Source organism: Schistocerca piceifrons, chromosome 2, assembly GCF_021461385.2.
Source record: "Schistocerca piceifrons isolate TAMUIC-IGC-003096 chromosome 2, iqSchPice1.1, whole genome shotgun sequence".
In the NCBI taxonomy this organism is placed as follows: domain Eukaryota; kingdom Metazoa; phylum Arthropoda; class Insecta; order Orthoptera; family Acrididae; genus Schistocerca; species Schistocerca piceifrons.
Genome location: NC_060139.1, coordinates 662,012,373 through 662,033,739, shown reverse-complemented (window position 1 = coordinate 662,033,739; position 21,367 = coordinate 662,012,373). Strand labels below are relative to the sequence as shown.

General features: G+C 38.6%; 1 protein-coding gene across 2 annotated transcripts in view; it reads left to right on the top strand.

Moving 5' to 3' along the window:
• Nucleotides 1-2,334: 2,334 nt before the first annotated feature.
• Nucleotides 2,335-21,367, top strand: part of LOC124775018 (male-specific lethal 3 homolog) — a 104,265-nt gene continuing 85,232 nt past the window's right edge. For both annotated transcript variants that reach the window (XM_047249779.1, XM_047249778.1), the window contains exons 1-4: nt 2,335-2,701; nt 6,424-6,492; nt 9,063-9,172; nt 19,546-20,140. In XM_047249779.1, coding sequence (XP_047105735.1) covers nt 2,600-2,701; nt 6,424-6,492; nt 9,063-9,172; nt 19,546-20,140 — 876 coding nt within the window. In that variant the 5' untranslated portion in view covers nt 2,335-2,599. The remainder of the gene's footprint in view (nt 2,702-6,423; nt 6,493-9,062; nt 9,173-19,545; nt 20,141-21,367) is intronic.

Genomic DNA, 21,367 nt, shown 5'->3' with positions numbered 1-21,367 from the left:
ACGCAGCACAATCAGCAAGCCAAACATTATCGGGATTAGTGGACAAAATGTTTCCAGCTCTTGCACTCAGAGCTTGATATTTAGCTTATAGACTATTTTAACGGTCTTTCTTTGCACTCAGCCTAGTAATTACATTCCTTGTGACAATAATAGCGCTCAATATTCTTCTTGTCCACGGAATTTTTGCTTAAATACCTTTCTGGACGATGACTTATATCATTTTGTGATAAACCTTAAGAGGGGCGAATGCAGTTGCTTTTCTTCAGTCTGTGGCTATCATTGCTCTTCTTTCAGTAACCTTTAAGTTAAATCATCGAAAATCTGCCTGCTTTCAGCACAGGAGTCCCAAGCGGTAACGACGAACCATATTTCACCTGCAACCCACCTAAAATTTTAGCAACCTTGTCTACGTCTCCCACTGGTCCACCAACATCTGCAAAAGACTCTCCTGATGTTTCAACTTTACTAATTGTTGCGCAATATCACGGTGCGATATTTTATAATTAAAGAATTGATGTTTCAGTGTACCTTTTTTATTGCAGATCGCTGTTCAGCAATGATCTTAACGTGATTCCATACACCACATGATGTAATACTTCGTAGCTGGTCAAATTCCATACTAGATGAAAAATAGAACAGTTCTCACCACAAAAGATAATTTCAATTGATATTTCCCCTGCTGAAAATTACCTCCATCAAATTTCTGGATACGCGACTGAAATACTTTTTCGATGCGTCTTTTACCTTTTCACTTTCCAAGTGGAAATACCTTCGATGTAACTGAACCTTCCTGAGAGACTTGAGTAACATGAAGAACAAAAACAAGACGCTACCCCATATAATGAATATTTATCACCGGGCCCATAACCTGTTGGACAGACGGTAATCAGGTTATTACAGTTTGTGATGAATAAGTCTTATTAGTTGCATAAAAAGCAAAGATAGCACTTCAAACATAAGACACAGAACAGTTTCCATTAACATTGATATAAAATCATCTTGTCTACCTGCTTACAGATTTCACAAGATAAAAAGCACAACAAACCATTATACGTAAACAGATGCACTAAAGGTGCGAGATTAAACTGGAAATTTGTTGTTGCTGGAAACACATTAGTAAAACTGATGTAACATCATTAAACACTACCGAGCGAGATGGCGCAGTGCTCATCATACTGGACTCACATTTTGGAGAATGACGGTTCAAATCTGCGTCCGGCCATCCTGATCTGGGTTTTCCCTGATTTCCCTAAACCGCTTCAGGCAAATGGCGGGGTAGTTCCTTTGAAAGGGTACAGCCGATGTCCTTCTACGTCCTTCCCTAATCGAATCTTATGTCGCGTCCCCCAAATCAACCAACCATTAAAAATGTTGTTAACCACTGAAAAGATTGAAATTAACAAAAAATTGTATACATACTCCTACAAGCAACACTTCTCATTAACTGAACCAAGTAATTAGGACTGAGGTCTAAAAGCAAGCTAATGTCACGCCATATGTTGCATCTAAACTTGTCGACGGCATGGGTACATTGTGACTAAATTCGTCTTTAGAACTACTAAAAATGTTAATTTATTTTACCTTAGGTATTTCGTTTCAGTCATGTAAAATGTCGTTAGCACCAGAATTTTCTCTTAATTTATGCTTACACCTATAAATGTCTCAGCATGGAGATTTTTCTGGTATAACTACGTTTGGCACTGGTGTTTTCGGCCTGGTTTTATTTTGATTTGCAATACTTCATCTGGCGTGAAGGATATTGCACCACTAATATTTATGTTCCTCTCACTAAATGTGTGTCAGTCGTTCAGGTTTCCAATTTTCATCTCTCATAAGAAGAAGCTTACATTAAAAAGTTTATGAGATCAGATATAATGGTAAGAAGAAGACTGGCCTTTTGTCCAAAGAAACGTTTTACTGACTGGTCTGCTTCGTACATCCATGCATTCTTGTTGTAGATGTTGACATCGTGTTAAAGCTATGAAATAACTTTATCAACAAGCAGATTTCACAGAACCTGCTGTAGCACTATGCAGAACATTTTATTTATAATTTTGAGAATTATGAACTCTCACAAGTCCGTGTGAAGCATTATCAGGTATCAGAAATTTGCATTTAAGTTTCTTGACTTGAAGCGCTAGAAAGTAATACTCATATTGATTATAGTTTGCTGTGTTTGCGTCTGTAAGATAGTTAATTCTCACAGAATTTAATTTCGGTGACAAATGTAATAGTTTATTCTTAGTTGGTACAGTGCAAAATGTAACAGCCAACAAGAAAACTAATTTTCGTTCTATCGAATTCATCTATCGACACATACAAATATCGCTGCAACAAATGCTGATCGAGAGTGTACTACTGTAAGCTTGGAACAACGCTAGAAAAAGTGAAGAGTAGTAATGTCATAACATGTGTTTTAGTAGAGTCAGTGCGTGGCTGTACGTATCAGGGATCTAAAACAGCTCTCCATTTGTTGCTTTAATTAAGCCGATGGTTTCATCTTGGCAAAGATGTTCAAACGCGAACATACGGTGGTCCCGAAAACAGTTTGAACGAGGTTATGGCGGGGTTTTTCACCTAGCGCTATTAATGCTAAAGAATGGTGCCTATGCGCGGCTCGAAGTTCAAATTTGAGGAGGGAGAAAAAGTGTTGTGCTATGAACCAGATCCAACAAAGGCGAGGGTGTTGTACGATTCCAAGGTAATTCCTACATTAAACACTAGCAGTCAACAGAAAGTAGTTGTTGACATAAAAAATGGCATTGCGTTAGTTCACCAGTAAAAAGGTATGTAGATTTTCGTTAAGTGATGTCATTTTAGCTGGAATTAAAACTTTTTAGCAGTTAACGCTTCGTAATGCAGAGCTTGGATGACCTTCAGAAGACCATATTTGACAGTCCTGCGAAAAGGCAAACTGTGCGGAAGAAATAATTTTTTATGTGGCTTATTGAGGATATTTGTGAAGTTTTTTTTACTGAAACTTGTACTTAATTTTAACCGTTTTGACAACTACGTACATCGTTTTAAAAAAGTTGTGTGGAATCAGTTAACTGATAAAGTAATTTTATGGTTTACCCGGAAAAGGGCTACCGTGCTTTTTATGCATCCTTTAATTTTTTTGTTAACAGCTATGAAGCTTAGTTTGTGTGACACACAGTATTTCTGAATTTATATACATTTGTGATACGCACATCAGCGAAGATGACACGTCAATTTTGACGTACACCGACGTACTCGGCGTCATTCCGTCGATCTAGAGTAATGTATAAATTAATGTTTAATAAGCTGTAATGTAGTCGTAATGTTCATGATCAGACGGAGACAGCCGTGTGAGCGCCACTGTCGACAAGCGGACATAGCTAGGTACCTCGGAATGCGGTGGAGGTAAAGCCCCCACGGACTTCAGTGTTACGAGGATAGGCGGAAGGAATATATTTCGTCGGCGCAGTTTGGTCAGTGTTCACATTTCTCCGTGTTGTATTTTCTTGGCATATATATATATTTATTTTTTTCTCAAGTGTGTATCGGACAATGTTGACGTAAGCGAATTATTCTTTGAAATTCTATGTGAAGTTAAATACTGGTGGTATACTAAGGCGAACTGAAGTGAATTAGGAGTGATTACCTTCGTTTTACAATAATACTTGCAGTTCTTATTACAAAGTTACGTGCGGGGGGCTGCAAAGCGGAAATGGCAGCAGCTTCAGACTTGGTGGATTCTCGTATGACACTTCTGTCGCGAGTGATTGTAGAATGGAAGACTCATATAGAGTTTGGCGTTAATGATTAAGCATTAAGGATACAATTTCCACGGGAAGCATATTTCATTGTTTTTCACAATCCTTTAGGTGGCAGATGGAACTCTAGTTCGACAAAAATGTTGATGCATTTGTTTCCTGGTATCGCACCGATTTCGAGATAGAAAATAACGGGAAGTATCCGTGATCAGTGTTACCATGCATTCGTAAAATCGAAACTCAAAAGTTGAGGGTAATTCTCACAATCACAGTAAAGGCACAATAATTGTAATTTCATCGAAGTACCATGTGATGGACACGATGTCTATGATTAACACGATATTGCTGCGTTGGCTAAGCACAGCATCAGAATAATACGACTCTTAATTTATAGTGTTGTTTCATTCACGGTTCTGTGTGGAAGCATATGCTGACTACTCGTTGTTTCCGAAAGACTTTGGTTTTTGAAGTTGAATAATACTGTAGGTGCATTGCGATGTTTCATATATGAAATTTAGATGTCATTAAAAATAGAATTGGGGCTATTGGAAATCCTGAATATGCAAAAATTTTACGTATCATTTAACTGTGACTTGATAAGTAACAAACAAAGAATATGAAGAGAAGCAAATGTGCGACTGTAACTCGGAGATATAGTTAGAGTAAATAAATTGATAGTGCTTCATTAATATCAGATTTGCTCATGTGTGAACCCTTACATTGTGTGGGTGCTTCAAAATATAGATTCAGAAATTTTCTGCATGTAGGAGATGGTATTAATTTTTTTCTTTTAATTTTCATGCAATATCTTGAATTGGCCAGTAGAATTTTTTAATGTGTTTGATAAGGGTATATTTGAAGTCAATATAGATAAAAAATGGGAATTCATTTTGTAAAAGCGTTCTTAGTCATTAGTGTCTAACAGATTTTTTTTCCCTCCTGGAATGTGGTTAATCATTACACCAGTGTAACTCAATGTAGTTTCAAAACATGGTTAGTTGAGAGCCACTGTTTGTCACCATGAGCATTGATTTAGCTGCATAAATAATTGCATCAACATGTTTGTTGTTGTGGTCTTCAGTCCTGAGACTGGTTTGATGCAGCTCTCCATGCTACTCTATCCTGTGCAAGCTTCTTCATCTCCCAGTACCTACTGCAACCTACATCCTTCTCAATCTGTTTAGTGTATTCATCTCTTGGTCTCCTTCTACGATTTTTACCCTCAACACTGCCCTCCAATACTAAATTGGTAATCCCTCGATGCCTCAGAACATGTCCTACCAACCGTTCCCTTCTTCTGGTCAAGTCGTGCCACAAACTTCTCTTCTCCCCAATCCTATTCAATACTTCCTCATTAGTTATGTGATCTACCCTTCTAACCTTCAGCATTCTTCTGTAGCACCACATGTCAAAAGCTTCTATTCTCTTCTTGCCTAAACTATTTATCGTCCATGTATCACTTCTATATATGGCTACACTCCATACAAATACTTTCAGAAATGACTTCCTGGCACTTAAATCTATACTCGATATTAGCAAATTTCTCTTCTTCAGAAACACTTTCCTTGCCATTGCCAGTCTACATTTTATATCTTCTCTACTTCGACCATCATCAGTTATTTTGCTCTCCAAATAGCAAAACTCCTTTACTACGTTAAGTGTCTCATTTCCTAATCTAATTCCCTCAGCACTTAATTCGACTACATTCCATTATCCTCGTTTTGTTTTTGTTGATGTTCATCTAATACCCTCCTTTCAAGACACTGTCCATTCCGTTCAACAGCTCTTCCAAGTCCTTTGCTGTCTCTGACAGAATTACAATGTCACCGGCGAACCTCAAAGTTTTTATTTCCTCTCCATGGATTTTAATACCTACTCCAAATTTTTCTTTTGTTTCCTTCGCTGCTTGCTCCATATACAGATTGAATAACATTGGGGAGAGGCTACAACCCTGTGTCACTCCCTTCCCAACCACTGCTTCCCTTTCATGTCCCTCATCTCTTATAACTGCCATCTGGTTTCTGTACAAGTTGTAAATAGCATTTCGCTACCTGTATTTTACCCCTGCCACCTTCGGAATTTGAAAGAGAGTATTCCAGTCGACATTGTCAAAAGCTTTCTCTAAGTCTACAAGTGCTAGAAATGTAGGTTTGCCCTTCCTTAATCTAGCTTATAAGATAAGTCGTAGGGTCAGTATTGCCTCACGTGTTCCAACATTTCTACAGAATCCAAACTGATCTTCCCCGAGGTCAGCTTCTACTAGGTTTTCCGTTCGTCTGTAAAGAATTCGCGTTAGTATTTTGCAGCTGTGACTTATTAAACTGATAGTTCGGTAATTTTCATATCTGTCAACACCTGCTTTCTTTGGGATTGGAATTATTATATTCTTCTTGAAGTCTCAGGTTATTTCGCCTGTTTCATACATATAAACACAGTTTCAGTTAGAGGTATATAAAATACCCTATAAGTGTTGACTGCAATAACAGTTTACAGGATGATGTCCTTGCTCCCTTCGGCAATTTCTTGATTGGTCATGACATCCTGAACCCAGAAAGCACTGGTACAGAGGAAACTCTATTTTATTGGGATAACATTATTTAACATTCTGTTGTTAACACAAACACAAAATTTACTTTGTAAAATCATTAAAGTAAAACATTGATGTTCCTGTATTTCTTGCTTTCAGGTGCTTGAAGTTAATGTGAACAGGGATAAAAAAGGACGTAAAGCTGTGGAATATCTTATTCATTTTCAGGTTAGTTCGCAGTAATGTCAGCTCACACTAGTATAGAGCTAATAGAAGGTTCTTAAAGGTTAATCACTTGAGAATCAAACAGTCTGTTTTTCCACTTGTACCTTGGTTTCTTATTTTGTGATATGTTGAAATATCAAATGTTTGTTTCAACTACTGAAAATGCACATGCAATTTTTTTTTTTGTATGTAAAGTAATGTATAGCTGTAATCTCAGTAGTTGTTAACTTGTAAAGAGCAGCAATAAAATCATATTTGTGATTCAATCAACTTTGAAGTCCTGTCAGATGTTAATGCATATCTGGGAGTGTGATATATGCATATAAATTGGGTTCATATTAAGTTTTGATATTTGACGACCATGAAAAGTCACATGATGGAACGAGACCAAAGTGTAGTAAATGCATAAAATAATGTTTGAAGGGGGCAGAGTTGTGAACTTAGTTTTGTGGCTGTTACAGTAATATACCAACAGTAGAGTTATTTCATCTCCTATCAAATGAAACCAGCCTTTCCCAACCTATCCCTTATTCCTGGCTCAAGATGGCATTATTAGTTGGGCACTGAAAGATTAGGTTGCATTTCTTTCTACATAATTTGTATGTATTAACAGAGCTAAGATATTGGCCACTTGAAGGAAAGTGCTGGATAGGCATTGTCTGCTTCCAATTTTAATTTTTTTCCATTAAAACTTCCATTCATTTAAAAGTTGTGTTAATTACATTACTCAGACACTATATGTTTTTCCTATTAGTTTTGGAATATGACTGTTCCATGAATGATTGTTTCAAAGTAATTTAATTGCTTCAGTGTAATTGTGATAATATTCTGTAACCTCATAGCTCAAGGCCACACCTCTGCTCCTTCCCCTACCCTCCTCCTTTCCCCACTTTTCCCTTTCCTCTCCCATCCCTTCCCTGTCTTCAGTAGTGTTTTTTTTTCTTTTTTAAAAAAGTAGAAATGGTTGTGATTTCAATTTAGTTTGCTCGTATCAGAACAAGTAAAATTTTATTTTACCTCAATTGTTGAAGTACAACCCTATGTTGTTTCTTAAGAGGCACAGAGTTGTATTAGATATGAACTAAGTTGAAAAAATAAACTGCACCAAAATTAATTTTTAATTCTTCAATATTTGGAGGGGACCACAACTTTTTGGTATATTTTAAGCTATAAGGCAAATCGAAGGGAAAAAAAGCTTTGCCATTTAGCACTTAAGTTTTACCATTTGTATCATAAGCAGTAAGTTTCCAAATTACGGCCCAATATGGACAAGTGTTACACACTTAATATTCAAAGTAGGGATATGTTTTTTCGTTCAGTAGTTTTGGCTGATAGGTGTCCACAGTATTTGGCTTCTTCGCACATTTACTATGTTTATTGAGAAGAATGTCACTCTGAAGATGCTGAAGGAAATTTCATTGAGAAGAAAAATTATTTATCCAGTTCGAACACCTCCAGGTGTATATATTAGAGAAAATGAACCAAAATCTCAACTGTTGCCATTTAGAATATAAATGGAAGACTGCAAAATTATACTACATATTACAGCATATTGGAATCCTGACACACTTGATCTGAAATATCATTTAGGCTGGCATATAGGAAAACAGTCTGATAATACAGGTTGTATCAAAAAGAATCGTCAGATTTTAAAAATCATGTCTATTATGTTATTTTAGATGTGTGTGAACAACATACTGTTGGAAAGAGCAAACTAGAGTTTTACGTTGTTCCTGCTAGGTAGCAGCAGTGTGCACTCACTGGTGTCAGGACAACAGAAAGCATTTTGTGTTCTACGTTTCACACAGTTCTGGTCAGTAATAACTGTTAGTATGACGTTTGTACTAGGGATGGTGTGTATCCTCCTGCAGCACAGAGCATTAGGCATTGGCACGAACAATTCCGAGAAACAGGTTGTTTGTGTAAATACTAATCCCCAGGCCGTTCCCAAATGTCCAACACAGACTTCAGAATGCCTGCGCCATAGTTTCACAAGAAGTAAACAGAAATCAGTTTGCCGTGCAGCTCGACAGCTCAAGGTGCTCCTCCCCCCACACCATGTCTGTGTGACGTGTGTGTCGACGTTTACAAAAGAAACCATACGAAAGTCAGCCACTACATGCTCTTCGTGAAAGTGCAACCAGTAGCGTGTGGGGTTCTGTAATTTCTTTCTTTCTTGGGAAGATGAAGGATGAAAGTTTTCTTCTACACTTAGTGTTTAGTGATGAGGCAACATTCCATTTAAATGGAAAGGTGAACTGTCATGTGAGGCTATGGGGTACAGAACGATGACATAAAGTTGTACATCATAAAAACAAAATTCATTGTATATGTTTGTTAGTTTCAGAAATACAGATGTGCCAAATTGAAGGATTCTTTTTGATACACCCAGTATATTGTTTCTCTGTAAGTGATAATCTTATTCAATTTCTGGAAAAGGTAGGGACATTTAAAAATGTGTCTAGAATCCGTGCATATGTGTGTTTTGTTCTTAATTTTACTGAAAATCCAAAGCTAAATAAGAACCATTACTGTTATACAATGTACAGGCCTAATGATGTATCTTTTTCAAGGGCTGGAATTCCTCTTGGGATCGCTATGTTAGTGAGGATCATATTTTGAAGCACACAGAAGAGAACTGGAAGCTTCAGAAAGAACTTGCAGAGAAAGCGCAGCTAAGGCCGTAAGAATTTTCTAATAATGTAATATAGTGCTAAAGTAATTAGTCTGCAGCAAATTTCTGAATTTATGTGGAACAATTTTTGTAATTCAACAGATATTGTACAGCCATCTAGATTTACTGAAAGTGCAGACATAATATAATACAAATTTTATTGTACAGAAGTAAACTTGTCGTAAATTAGTGTCATAAAAATGTGCTGACAAAATGTACAGAAAGTTTTGCCCATGGGATCTATCACAATACCTTTTATTATGATATTCAAGATAATGCGGTGAAATGGGTCATTTATTTATGACACTGCTTTATGTACTACTGTGCTTTAATTCATAGAAAAATTTTGGCATGATGATCTGGTCAAAATCTTCATTCCAGTAAAATAGATCCTAGTGACAGTTTGTTGACTCACACTATCCAGTATATTTTGAAACATACTCTTAGAAAATTCAGCCTTTCCCAGTAAGTAGTAATGTGTCTTTCGAAAACAAATGTATGAGGGTGGTTTGACAAGACTGGTAAATTTCCATGAAAAAATGAAACATTTTTGTTGCAACTTCATGGTTGGTAAGCTTGGTTATTCCAAGGATCATATAAAAAATTTCAACAATGTACAGTTCATTGTTGACAGTTGCCGGAATTAAGTGTGTCAATGGCGTGGTGTGTGTTGTTAATAAACATTTTCATTTGAAGGGTTTGGCTGCTGCACAAATCGAAACTGAGTTGTATGAAGTTTTTGTCTGTTCATCCTTTTGACTGGAGGTTCACTTTTCTAAGAAAATGAAAGTCTACAGCTGTCCTTTTGGTCTTACTTATAGTGTAGCTACCAGTTTAGTTGCTTCAATGCACCATTTTCAGGCCGTAGTTGATGCTGAAGGGGTTAACACCACCTTCAGCATCAACGAAGGCTTGATGATGTCATGTGGACTCGCACAATCATTGAAAACAGTTTACCTTTGGATAAATAATTCAAACATGGTTGGACAAGCATTGAAGATGAAGTGTACTACGGCCATCCAGTTGAGGCCACCTGGAAGGAAACCATTGACAAAATCTCTCAACTGAGTTAGTGCATAATATCCTGCAACAAAAATTGCTCATGAAGTTGCTGTGTGTGATTTGGGTGCTGAGGTTGCGCAGTCAACCTAAAGCGTATCGGGCACAACATTTCAACACCATGGGTGGCAGTGTTTAAGTGCGATCTTCAAGACTTTTGTGCCAATTTGTGACTGTTGATGGAACCTGGGTTTGGTTTTACCTAAACACCAGTTAAAACGGCAGTCAGAACAAGTGCACCGAAGAAGGCAGAGACCATTTTTATCAGCTGGTAAGTTGATGGCCAATGTTTCTTGATTCCCAAGGAATAATCCTCATAGATTACTTTGGAAAAGGAAGAGCCGTAACTGAACCGTATTATGCTTCATTGGTGGATTGTTTGAAAATGAGAAAAGACCAAGGTTGGCATGGAAAAAAGTGCTCTTTCACCTCCCACACATCAGTGATAGCAATGCCAAAAGCGCATGAAAGGGACGTTTACTTGCTTCCTCATCTGCCCATCCACCCAAGTGACATCTTTCTGTTCCATAACTTGGAACTTTGGCTTGCTGGGAAGAAGTTTTTGTCAGATCACACATGATAGTTGTGGTCACAAAGTATTTCATAGAGTTTGACAGAACCTATTTTTCTGATAGGAGATTCTAGAGATATAAGGTAAATTGTTATGGAACAAACATTTTTTCTTTGCTTTTTTACCAGACTTACCAAACCACCCTCATAGTAATGTATTGTAACTGAAGTGATGCAGTGGTAGTTAGTTGGGAGCTCCAATGTTAGGTGCGTAATGGGGCCCCTTAGGAACATGGCTACCAAGGAAGGGAAGAAGCCACACTCCATGTGGATACCGGGGAGAATCATTCCGGGTGTGAAAAGAGTGCTTCCGGATGATGTGAAGGGTACAGGGTGCAGCCAAGTGCAGGTGGTGACTCATGTCGGTACCAGTGACGTATGTCGCTTTGGATTGGAGGAGATCATCTTTGGTTTCGGATGGCAAATGGAAATGGTAAAGGCTGCCAGTCTTGCTTCAGTGATTAAGGCAGAGCTCACCAGCTGCAGCATCATCGACAGAACATCGGTGCAGAGCAGAGTGGAGGTTTCTGAATCAGAGGCTCAGGTAATCCTCTGACTGTCAAGAGTGCAGATTCCTTGACTTGCGCCATTGGGTCGTGGGTTTCCATGTTCTGCTTAATAGGTCAGGTGTCCACGGTGCACAGGAGGTGGTAACATGGGTAGCGGGGACTGTATGGAAGGGACTGGACGGGTTTTTAGATTAGAGGGTCTCAGGGAACCACAGAAAGAGCATCTGTCTAAAGGGGGCAGGTAAAAACACAGTAAGGTAGTTGTAGAAGTGATCAGTATTGTAGTTGTAAATTGTTGTAGCTGTTTTGGTTAGAACCAAAGCTCCAACCGTGCTCTAATAGAAAGCACTGAAGCTCAAATAGTTACAGGTGCAGAAAGCTGTCTAAAGCTGGAAAAAAGTTCAGCCGAAGTTTTTTCAAACAATCTAACAGTGTTCAGAAAGCATAGATTAAATAGTATTCATTACTGTCAGAAGTAGTTTGCCTTGTAGTGAAATTGAAGTAGATAGTTCCTGTGAGATATTATGGGCAGAGTTTGTACCTGACAGTTGGACTAAAATAGTAATTGGATCATTTTACTGCCCCCCCCCCCTTGGGTCTAATTTCAAATAGGTACCCCACTCATCTAATTATAGTCAGTGGCGACTTCAGTCTACCCTTGATACGCTGGAAAAATTAAATGTTTAAAGCAGGTGTAAAACGTCATACAAAATTGTACGGAATGCTTCTGCAGAAAATTATTTTGAACAATTACAGGGTGTATACGACCCGGGACATACGGGAGATCCGGGAAAAACCCAGGAATTTTTTTGTCCGGGAGAAAACCGGGAAAAACCTGGGAATATTTTAGAATTCTGGGAATTTTTCATTGTTTTAGTTGCCAGTTAAATTTTTGTGATATTGACTGATAAGAACCAATACTCTAACGAAGGATATTACTGTATCCCGCTTTTACAGAATAATACTGCAGCAACAAAACGTGAACAAGAGGGGAAAAAAACGAAAATAAAACTTAAGTCCCAAAGGAAATCCGCCATATACAACAACAAAACACTGTGCTCATACAAGTGTCTGCCAACCACGTGTGTCAAAGGTTTTAGGAAGAATATGCAGTAATTCATAACAACAAATTGCCTCCGATGAGCGTGACGTGACAGCTGTTTACATTAGATTAATTTGAGCAGTTGCGGGCGGGCTCTTGTGCGTGCGCAGTTGAGTCGCGTGTGAGTAGTACCTTCGCCCGCTTCTAGCTAAATTGCTCTGGTTCGTTGGATTGTTTGGGGGAAGAGACCAAACAGCGAGGTCATCGGTCTCATCGGATTAGGGAAGGCCGGGGAAGGAAGTCGGCCATGCCCTTTCAAAGGAACCATCCCGGCATTTGCCTGGAGTCATTTAGGGAAATCACGGAAAACCTAAATCAGGATGGCCGGACGTGGGATTGAACCGTCGTCCTCCCGAATGCGAGTCCAGTGTGCTAACCACTGGCTCCGGTTCGGAAATGTCGTAAATCCGGGGCTGATGCACAGAGCAGTCTGAGTTGCAGTGGGCAGGTGGGTAGTCTCCACGTGACCTGGGTTTACGTTTAGTGGTTTTGCTGTTTCCTCTTCGGTTATTGCTCTCACATTAAATGAAAACAAAACGGATTTCTATGGCCGGAGCTACCAAATGAATTAAAATACGTTCGCATAGTTACAGAAACCTAAACTATCTTGTTAGTTTCAGGTTTTATTTCCACCTCTGACAGTCAAGCACTAATCATTGTGCAGAACAATGAAGTTACTTTTCTCTGTTTGCTAAAGAGATTTGGCTTTTATTTATGTTTTGCGCTGAAGCAGTCAATTTATTTGAAACGAAGTGTTTAATTTCACACTGTTGGCTAGTTTCAACTCTTTGCCGCATTTCAAGTGCACGTTTTCCATCTTTTTGCTCGTATGGCATAATGCCATAATAAAGAACCAAACATGAGATAACTTAGTACTGGTACTCAAGAAAATTTACGTCTGAATCTGGACATACGATTGTGCACTTAAAGCCGAATTATGCATTTTAGTATGGTTCACGAAATTACTCTTGAAGTATCCAAAAAATGTTCAAATGTGTGTGAAATCTTATGGGACATGACTGCTAAGATCGTCAGTCCCTAAGCTTACACACTATTTAACTTAAAGTATCCTGAGGACAAACACGCACACACTCATGCCCGAGGGAAGACTCGAACCTCCGCCAGGGCCAGCCGCACAGTCCACGACTGCAGCGCCTTACTCGGCTAATCCCGCACGTTTTGAAGTATCCTTTGTGTTTTGAAGTATTCTTTGTTGTAAGGTTTCTTTTATGACATAATGCAAGATCTTTTGATGTTTTACACGTACAAACATGCGGGTTTCCTGTGTCATCGTAGCTGTGCTGGCACTCTCTGGCAACTGCTGAAACGAACCAATTTCTAGCATCTCACGGGAAAATATTGCGAATGGTGGTTTGAAAAGTGTTACTTTCAAAGTAAATTTCCTTTTATGCAAATGAACTATGTGTGAGAATGTAAGGTGAATATCTTAAATCACAGAGAGTTTGACTCTCATTTTAAAATCAACTCTTTGAGGACGACCATCTAGAAGAATTTCGAGCCCAGAAGATCAGACATTTACGTCATTACTAAAAATTTTACTGCCACTTTCGTGTGATGTATTTTAAAGTGTAACACGTGCAAAAAGATCAGTATTATATGTGGAAGCTTAGCTTCTCTTGCAGCGTATTAATCTCAGAGACCAATATTATTTGTGAAAGCTTTGTTTTCCTTGTAGCAACACTATGTATATTAATTTCAACCATTAACTTTTCCTTTTTGTGTGTTCGCACTACTTACGAGTGATCTTGCAATTGGTTGACTACATCACGTGTCGTATGCTGTCATCAGCTGGCGAGATCACGTGACATGAGCTATGGCTGGCTTACAAAAGCGCGTCGCAATCTCTATTTCATTGCTTCAGAAAGTAACATGCAGTGTTTGGTGGAATTCGAATTTATACCTCCGTAACACGAAAAAATGCAGCGTACGTGTTGCTGCACATCAAAGATCTTTCCAAAACGTGTTCCCCACCCCCCCTTGGGTTTCGTTTTCTAAAGTGCCTGTGTAGAAAACCATAAACGTTCTAAGGATTGATAAGTTTGACAGTGCCGAGGAAAAGTATACTGTCACTTAACACGGAAAAAGTGTATTCTCACCCAGGAGAAAGTGTATTTTCAACCGGGAAATCCGGGAAAAATCCGGGAATTTTTTTCCTTGTCCATGTATACACCCTGAATTAGTTCGAGCCCACTCGAAATGTAAATGGTTGCGAAAACATACTTGACCTCTTAGCACCAAACAGTCTTGGAGAAATAATGCAATGAAAGTGTATTAAAGTCATGGTATGAGCCTACACAAAGATGATCACCACTAGTTGATTTCAACACGGTCTTATTCAGACTTCATTGTCACTACTATCTACTCTACATCTACTTCTATACTCTGTAAACCACCGTGAGGTGCATGACAAAGGGTATGTCTCATTGTACCAGTATTTGTTTCTTCCCGCTCCATTCCCACATACGGAATGTGGAAAGAATGATTATTTGAATGCCCCCGAGCATGCAGTCATTATTCTAATCTTGTCCTAAAGATACCTATGTGAGCAATATGTAGGGGTTTGTAGTATATCCTTAGAGTAATCATTTAAAGCTGGTTCTTGAAATGTTAATAAACTTTCTCGGAATAGTTTGTCTACCTTAAAGACTCTTGCAGTTCTTTTCCTTGAGTACCTCTGTGACACTTTCCTCACAGATTAAACAAACCAGTGACCATTCATACTACCATTCTCTGTATGTGTTCAATATTTGCTGCTAGTCCTATCTGGTATGGGTCCCACACACTCCAATAATATTCTAGAAACGTTCGCACAAGTGATTTGTAGGCAGTCTCCTTTGCAGATTGATTGCACTTCCCCAGTATTCTACCAATAAACTGGAGTCTACCACCTGCTTTACCCATGACTAAATCTTTGTGATCATTCCATTTTATATCCCTACAAAGTGTTACACCCAAGTATTTGTATGGGTTGGCAGATTCCAACAGTGACTCATAGATATTATGGTCATAACATACATTTTTTCATTTTATGAAGTGCAAAGTTTTACATTTCTGAACATTTAGAGCAGAGTGGCCAGTCTCTGCCTCGTGTTGAAATCGTATCTATATCTGAGTGTATATTTATGCAGCTTCTTCCAGATAGTACTTTATTGCAGGTAACTGCATCATGTGCAAAAAAAGCCAGATTTCACTGTTAATACTGTCTGCAAGTTCATTAATATAAAACATGAACAGCCACGGTCCCAACACCCTTCCTGGGGCACACCCTAAGTTACTTCTACATCTGATGATGACTTTCATCCAAGACAACATGCTGTGTCATCCCTGTTTGAGAGTCCTCAATCCAGTCACAAATTTCACTTCATACCCCCATATGATCATACTTTTGACAAAAAGCGTAGGTCCGGTACTGAGTCAAATGCTGTTTGGAAATCAAGAAATATTGCGTCTACCTGGTTGCATTGATCCAATCGAGTGAGAAAAGAGAGTTGGGTTTAACATGTTAGATGTTTCTGAAATCCATGCTGGTTGGCATTGAGGAAGTTGTTCTGTTAAAGAGACATCATTATGTTTGAGCTCAGAATATGTTGTAAGATTCAACAACAAATTGACGTTAAGGATATTGAACAGTAGTTTTGTGGGTTGCTTCTACTACCCTTCTTGTAGATGGATGCCACCTGTGCCTTTTTCAAAGAATTGGGCATGGTTTTTTGTTGAAGACATCTACGATAGATTATAGTTAGAAGAGGGGTTAATTTGGCCACAAAGTCAGTATAGAATCTGACGGGTTCCATTGGGGTGTGGAGCTTTGTTTGATTTTAACGGTTTCAACTGTTTCTGAACACCACTGACAACATTACTTATTTCGTCCAACTTTTCAGTGGTGCAATGATTAAATTGCAATTTTTGTGCGTTCTCCTTTGTAAAGGAACGTTTGAAAACGGAGTTAAGCATTTCAGCTTTTGCTTTTTTACCATCAGTTTCATTTCCTGTCATTTGCTAAGGACTGGACAGTAACTTTGGTACCACTAACAGCCTTTGCATATAACCAGAATGTCTTTGGGTTTTGTGAAAGATCATTTGACAATATTCTGCTGCATTAGTGATTGAAGGCATCACGCTGCCCTCTCTTGACAGCCATAAAATTTTCGTTTCAGCATGTCTCTATGTATAGCACTACCCTTTGTTTTACCCGTGCTATACAGTAATTTCTGTTTCTTTAGAAGTTTCTTTACAGTGACTGTATACCATGGAGGTTCCCTCCCATTATGAACTCTGCTGGTTACACATCTAGCCATTGCATGGTCAACTATTCTTTTAAACTTGAGCTAAAGTTCCTCTGCATGCTCCTGCCCTGTGCTGAAAGTTTGAAGTCCTTCACTGAGATATGACAGTACTGATTTTTTTTATCTAGTTTTCAGAACATACATGTCTTTCTGCTTGTTTTAGTTGTCCTTTGTACATTGGTAATTGTTGCTACAACTGTGTCATGGTCACTGATACCAGTTTCAATGTGGACATCTCCAGAGAGGTCATGTTTATTTGTTGCAATTAAATCCAGTGTATTTCGATCATGCATGGGGTTTCTATCTATCTGTGCTAGGTAGTTTCCAGAGAAGGCATTTTGTAATGTTTCACAATATGTCTTATCACACCAACTGCTAACAAAATTGCAATTTTCCCAATTAATTGTCAGATGATTGATGTCTCTACTGATGATTACAGTATGAAATTTATGTACAAGTAAACTGTGGTTTACTCTAAAGCTTTTGGTTATATCAGGAGATAAGTTTAGTGGGTGATAGAAGAATGCAATTATCATTTTATGCCCTCCCCGGATACTGAGCCTTGCCCAAACAGTCTCACATGCAGCTTCAATTTCAATCTTGGTTGATTGGAGGTTCTTGTCTACTGTGACAAAGATGCCAATCCATTTCCCATTTGCCTATCCTTTTGATGCACACTTAAATTTTCCCCAAAAATCTCACTGGTACCAATTTCAGGTTTCAACCAGTCTTCACTGCCTAGTATTATGTGAGCATCACTGCTTTTCATGAGCACTTCAAACTTTGTAGTGAATCCTTCGGCAGTTTACCATTAGGATTTTAATACTCTCATCTGTTGGTGTTTTTAGTTTTCTCTCTTTTTTTTTTCTCTCAAATGTTACACAGATACTTCGGAGTTTCTTACAGCATCATTATATGGATTGGATGGAGAGTCGTCTAATCTAGAAAACCCTTGTATGCACTCTCACATGGTCAGCTACCTGAGTAGCAGCCTCTGCTGATGCTTAGTGCACATTTGAGATATTTAGGGGAACCCTATAGTTCTGAGCCCTATGGTACAAGTCCAGGAAGTTGCACCCTAGCTTGTCACTGAATCTTTGAAGTCTGTGGTTCGGTCCTTCCACTTGACTTATAACTGAAGGGCCACACTCAGTTCTGGGGACAATGCTGCAAATTGTGAACTTTGTTGAAACCCCGTGCTGGTCTTCTCAACCTTCTTTGCCAGTCGCTAGAATGACCTCGAGGCCAGAGGAAGGGCATCATGTGTTCCAAAATGCACCACAATCTGCAGTTGGTTGCACCGTGTTCCCTCAATGACTGCCGGAATAGTCTCTTCTAAATGCTGAAAGAGGCCTCCAGGCAGACACACTGAATGCATCTTGTGTCCTTTCCTGTCCTTTGCTGCCATTTCCCGAAGGTGTACCATCATTCACCATACATTTGAGCTGCTGACTATTAATAGACCCCCTAACATTTTGTGTGTGTTGACTCCTGGCACTGGAGAAAATGGGTTTCCCCAAGTGAGTCCCACTAATTCTGTTTTTCAGTGAAAGACAGCACCTCAAACTTGTTTTTTTTTTTTAAGGGGACTGGTATAACACCCTGAGTCCTTGGTCCCAGTCCATCCTGTATAGGACACCTAGATCTACCATTAACATGTCACTCACAATGAGGTGGATGAGTAAAGACACATCCTGTACTTTCTGCAAAGGAGACAGGATTCAAAGGAGAGGATAGTTCTTTACTCTGGTATAGATATCACAGGTACGTGACTCTTGGGAGCTCTTCCAACACACTGATTCACAGGAGCTGCCAAGCATTTGATAGCAGTCAGGGCGATTTACGAATGTCAACCAGCTCATCCCGTAAATACTGTTCGTTGGACATTCTCTTCAGGTTCACATTATGCACCACAAATTGCAACTTCATAAAACCTATTTTCCACTTCTCCAAAGTGCAATGGAAATTTTGTTTGTGGCTGTCTAAGTTTTGTCTCAATCTTCCCTGATGTTGTTGGCTTCTGGGCAGCAGTGTGATCATGACAAATGAATAACTGAGCCCTCTGTCCTATCAGTGTGTTACTTCGATGAGTCTTGTACTTTGGCTACTGCAGTGGTTGATAAGGGTATGTCTATTCCAAACATTTTGAAGTTTGGTGGCCCTTACCTATTACTACCCGTGCATACCAGGCTGATAATTCAGCATAATGTGTGTCTGCCTTTTCCACTTAACAATAACATTGATAGGAACTGTGAAATTTGTGATGAGACGCGAGCTTTTGGGCCTGGACAGTTGTGACTCATTGAAATTTAGTCAATTCCTCCATTGACTTACTCATACAGAAAGCACATCCACAAACAGGCACATTATGCTTAATCTTATTATCCACTCAGATGTACATTATATCATGACGTCATATGTAGAGCTCATATAGGGTATCCGGAGTTTCCATAGACCCAGTTGCTACAGTAGAGCGAAATAGTTTCATTCTTACACATATTTTATGAACACACATTCCATCTGGTGCCTGTGAACTAAATTAGAGAATAAATTTTATTTAAGTAACTGAGATAGAAAAGAGAGATAAAAATTGAACGTTGTTATGGTTTTTTTTGGTAGTAAATGTTTCTGGTTCTTATTCTGGTGTGAACGTGACACTTCCACTTTAACTTGGTTTTTCTCTTTGATAGTGTTTGCTTATTTTAACAATTCATTTTGTTGTGCAGTGGTGCAAATGTGAAAGTGATTCAGATAGGAAGTGAAAAGCAATTCATTTGTATTTAGATTACTATTTCTTCCGTAATTAAAAACAAAAATAATTTCTGTTTCATGAAGAACTGCATACCTGTATCGGCGAGATCACAAGGGGCCGAAAGGTAACGAGGTATCCATCAAGAGAAATAACAAATCGGAACGTAGCACTGGTCATCGCACAGCATCTGCTACAACCTCCCGGGAAGGTAGCCCTGATTCTTGCAGTACTTACGACACTTCTTTGGACAAAGATGAAAGTAATAGGAGGAAACGTGTTACTGATCACAGAAAAAAGAGAGAAAAGAGTGTGATGGAAGATGAACACTTAGGCAATGCTTATGAAGATGACGATAGTGATGACTATGGTGTAAAACATGAAAGTGATAGTGATGATAGCAGAGAAGCACACAGTGATGATGAAGTGGATGATCATAATCAGTGTGGTGATGGTGATCTCGCTTGTGATCAAGACTCAGAAGATTTTGTTGATCATAACAACTCTGATAACAGTGAGTGTACCACTGAAGATGAAGCCAGTGGAGAAGATGCAGAGGATATTAGCCAGTCAGAGGAAGGGGCTCAAGACACTGCAGAAGAAAACTTCCCATTGGAATTCACTGCTGTTATGAGAGACATACTGGATTTGGATAATGAACTTATTAAAAATACAAATAAGGTAAGATAGCTACATTCTACATGAACTTCACTTTTTTAAACATAAATTGTTGCTTTTCTGATTCAGATAGGAAAACATTTGATGTAGTTACATTTGCACACATTTGTTGATATAAATTTGTGTGGTGTTAACTTCTTTCTTGTCTGCTAGTTGATTTATAGGTGTTAATTACATTTTTCACATGGCAGTGTTTACTGCTGCACCAGCTTTTGTCATTTGTAATGAATTTCGGTATCATTATGTTCTTATTCAAAGACGGAGTACACACACAATTCTAGTCTTCACTGTGAGGGACTAAGTGAGGTCATCAGGTTCACACATATGGTCCATTATAATGCTATATTAATGTTACGAAATGCTGCAAATTAAGATTTAATGCTGGTATTTTGTTATGATTACGGAAAGTCATTTGTATACTTCCATGTAATAAATCACTACAAACATTCTAATGTTTCATCCAAGTTTCTCTGAGGTTTCCTCTGCTAGCACAGGCATGATGAAGTTCAAAACAAAGTTGATGGTGTAAAAAGCATTGACATGTAAAAATTTCTTACTACACTCCATACAAACGGATAGTCAGATTTGTGAAATAGCAGTAAGAAAAGTCACATATTGTAGTAATTACAGAATTAGAAACACATCTGGACAGCAATCTTCCCACGTTCCCCAAATTTCAACTCTCGCCCTAAATATGGCAGAAAGGGTCCTGACAGTATCCACAGTATCCACTCACAACATGGGTCTGTTGCAGTGTAATTTGAATGTTTATTAGCCTACTGAGGGTGTATACACCCCAGGACAACTGGAAAATCTGGAGAAAATCCTGTAATTTTTTTCTCTGAGGAAAAACTGTGTAATTTTAGAATAATGTAAATTTTTGATGGTTCCAGTTTTCAGTTAAATTTTTGTGATTTTGACTGGTGAGAACCAATATTCTAACAAAGAATTTTACTTCAGCCCACTACTGCAGAATAGTACTGCAGAAATGACTCATAAATAAGAGACTAACATGAAAATAAAATTCTTGTTTCAAACAAAATGTGCCCTTTACAGCAACAAAACACAGTGCACACACGTGTCAGCCGACAACAAAATGTGTCGAAGGCTGTGCAATGTTTTGTAACTACAAACTTCTTTAGATGCACCTTTCTCATGCACCTCATTTTGATCAGCGTGAAGTCTCAACTGTTGACATTTGTAATAGGTCGAAGGGCAAATGTTGCGAAT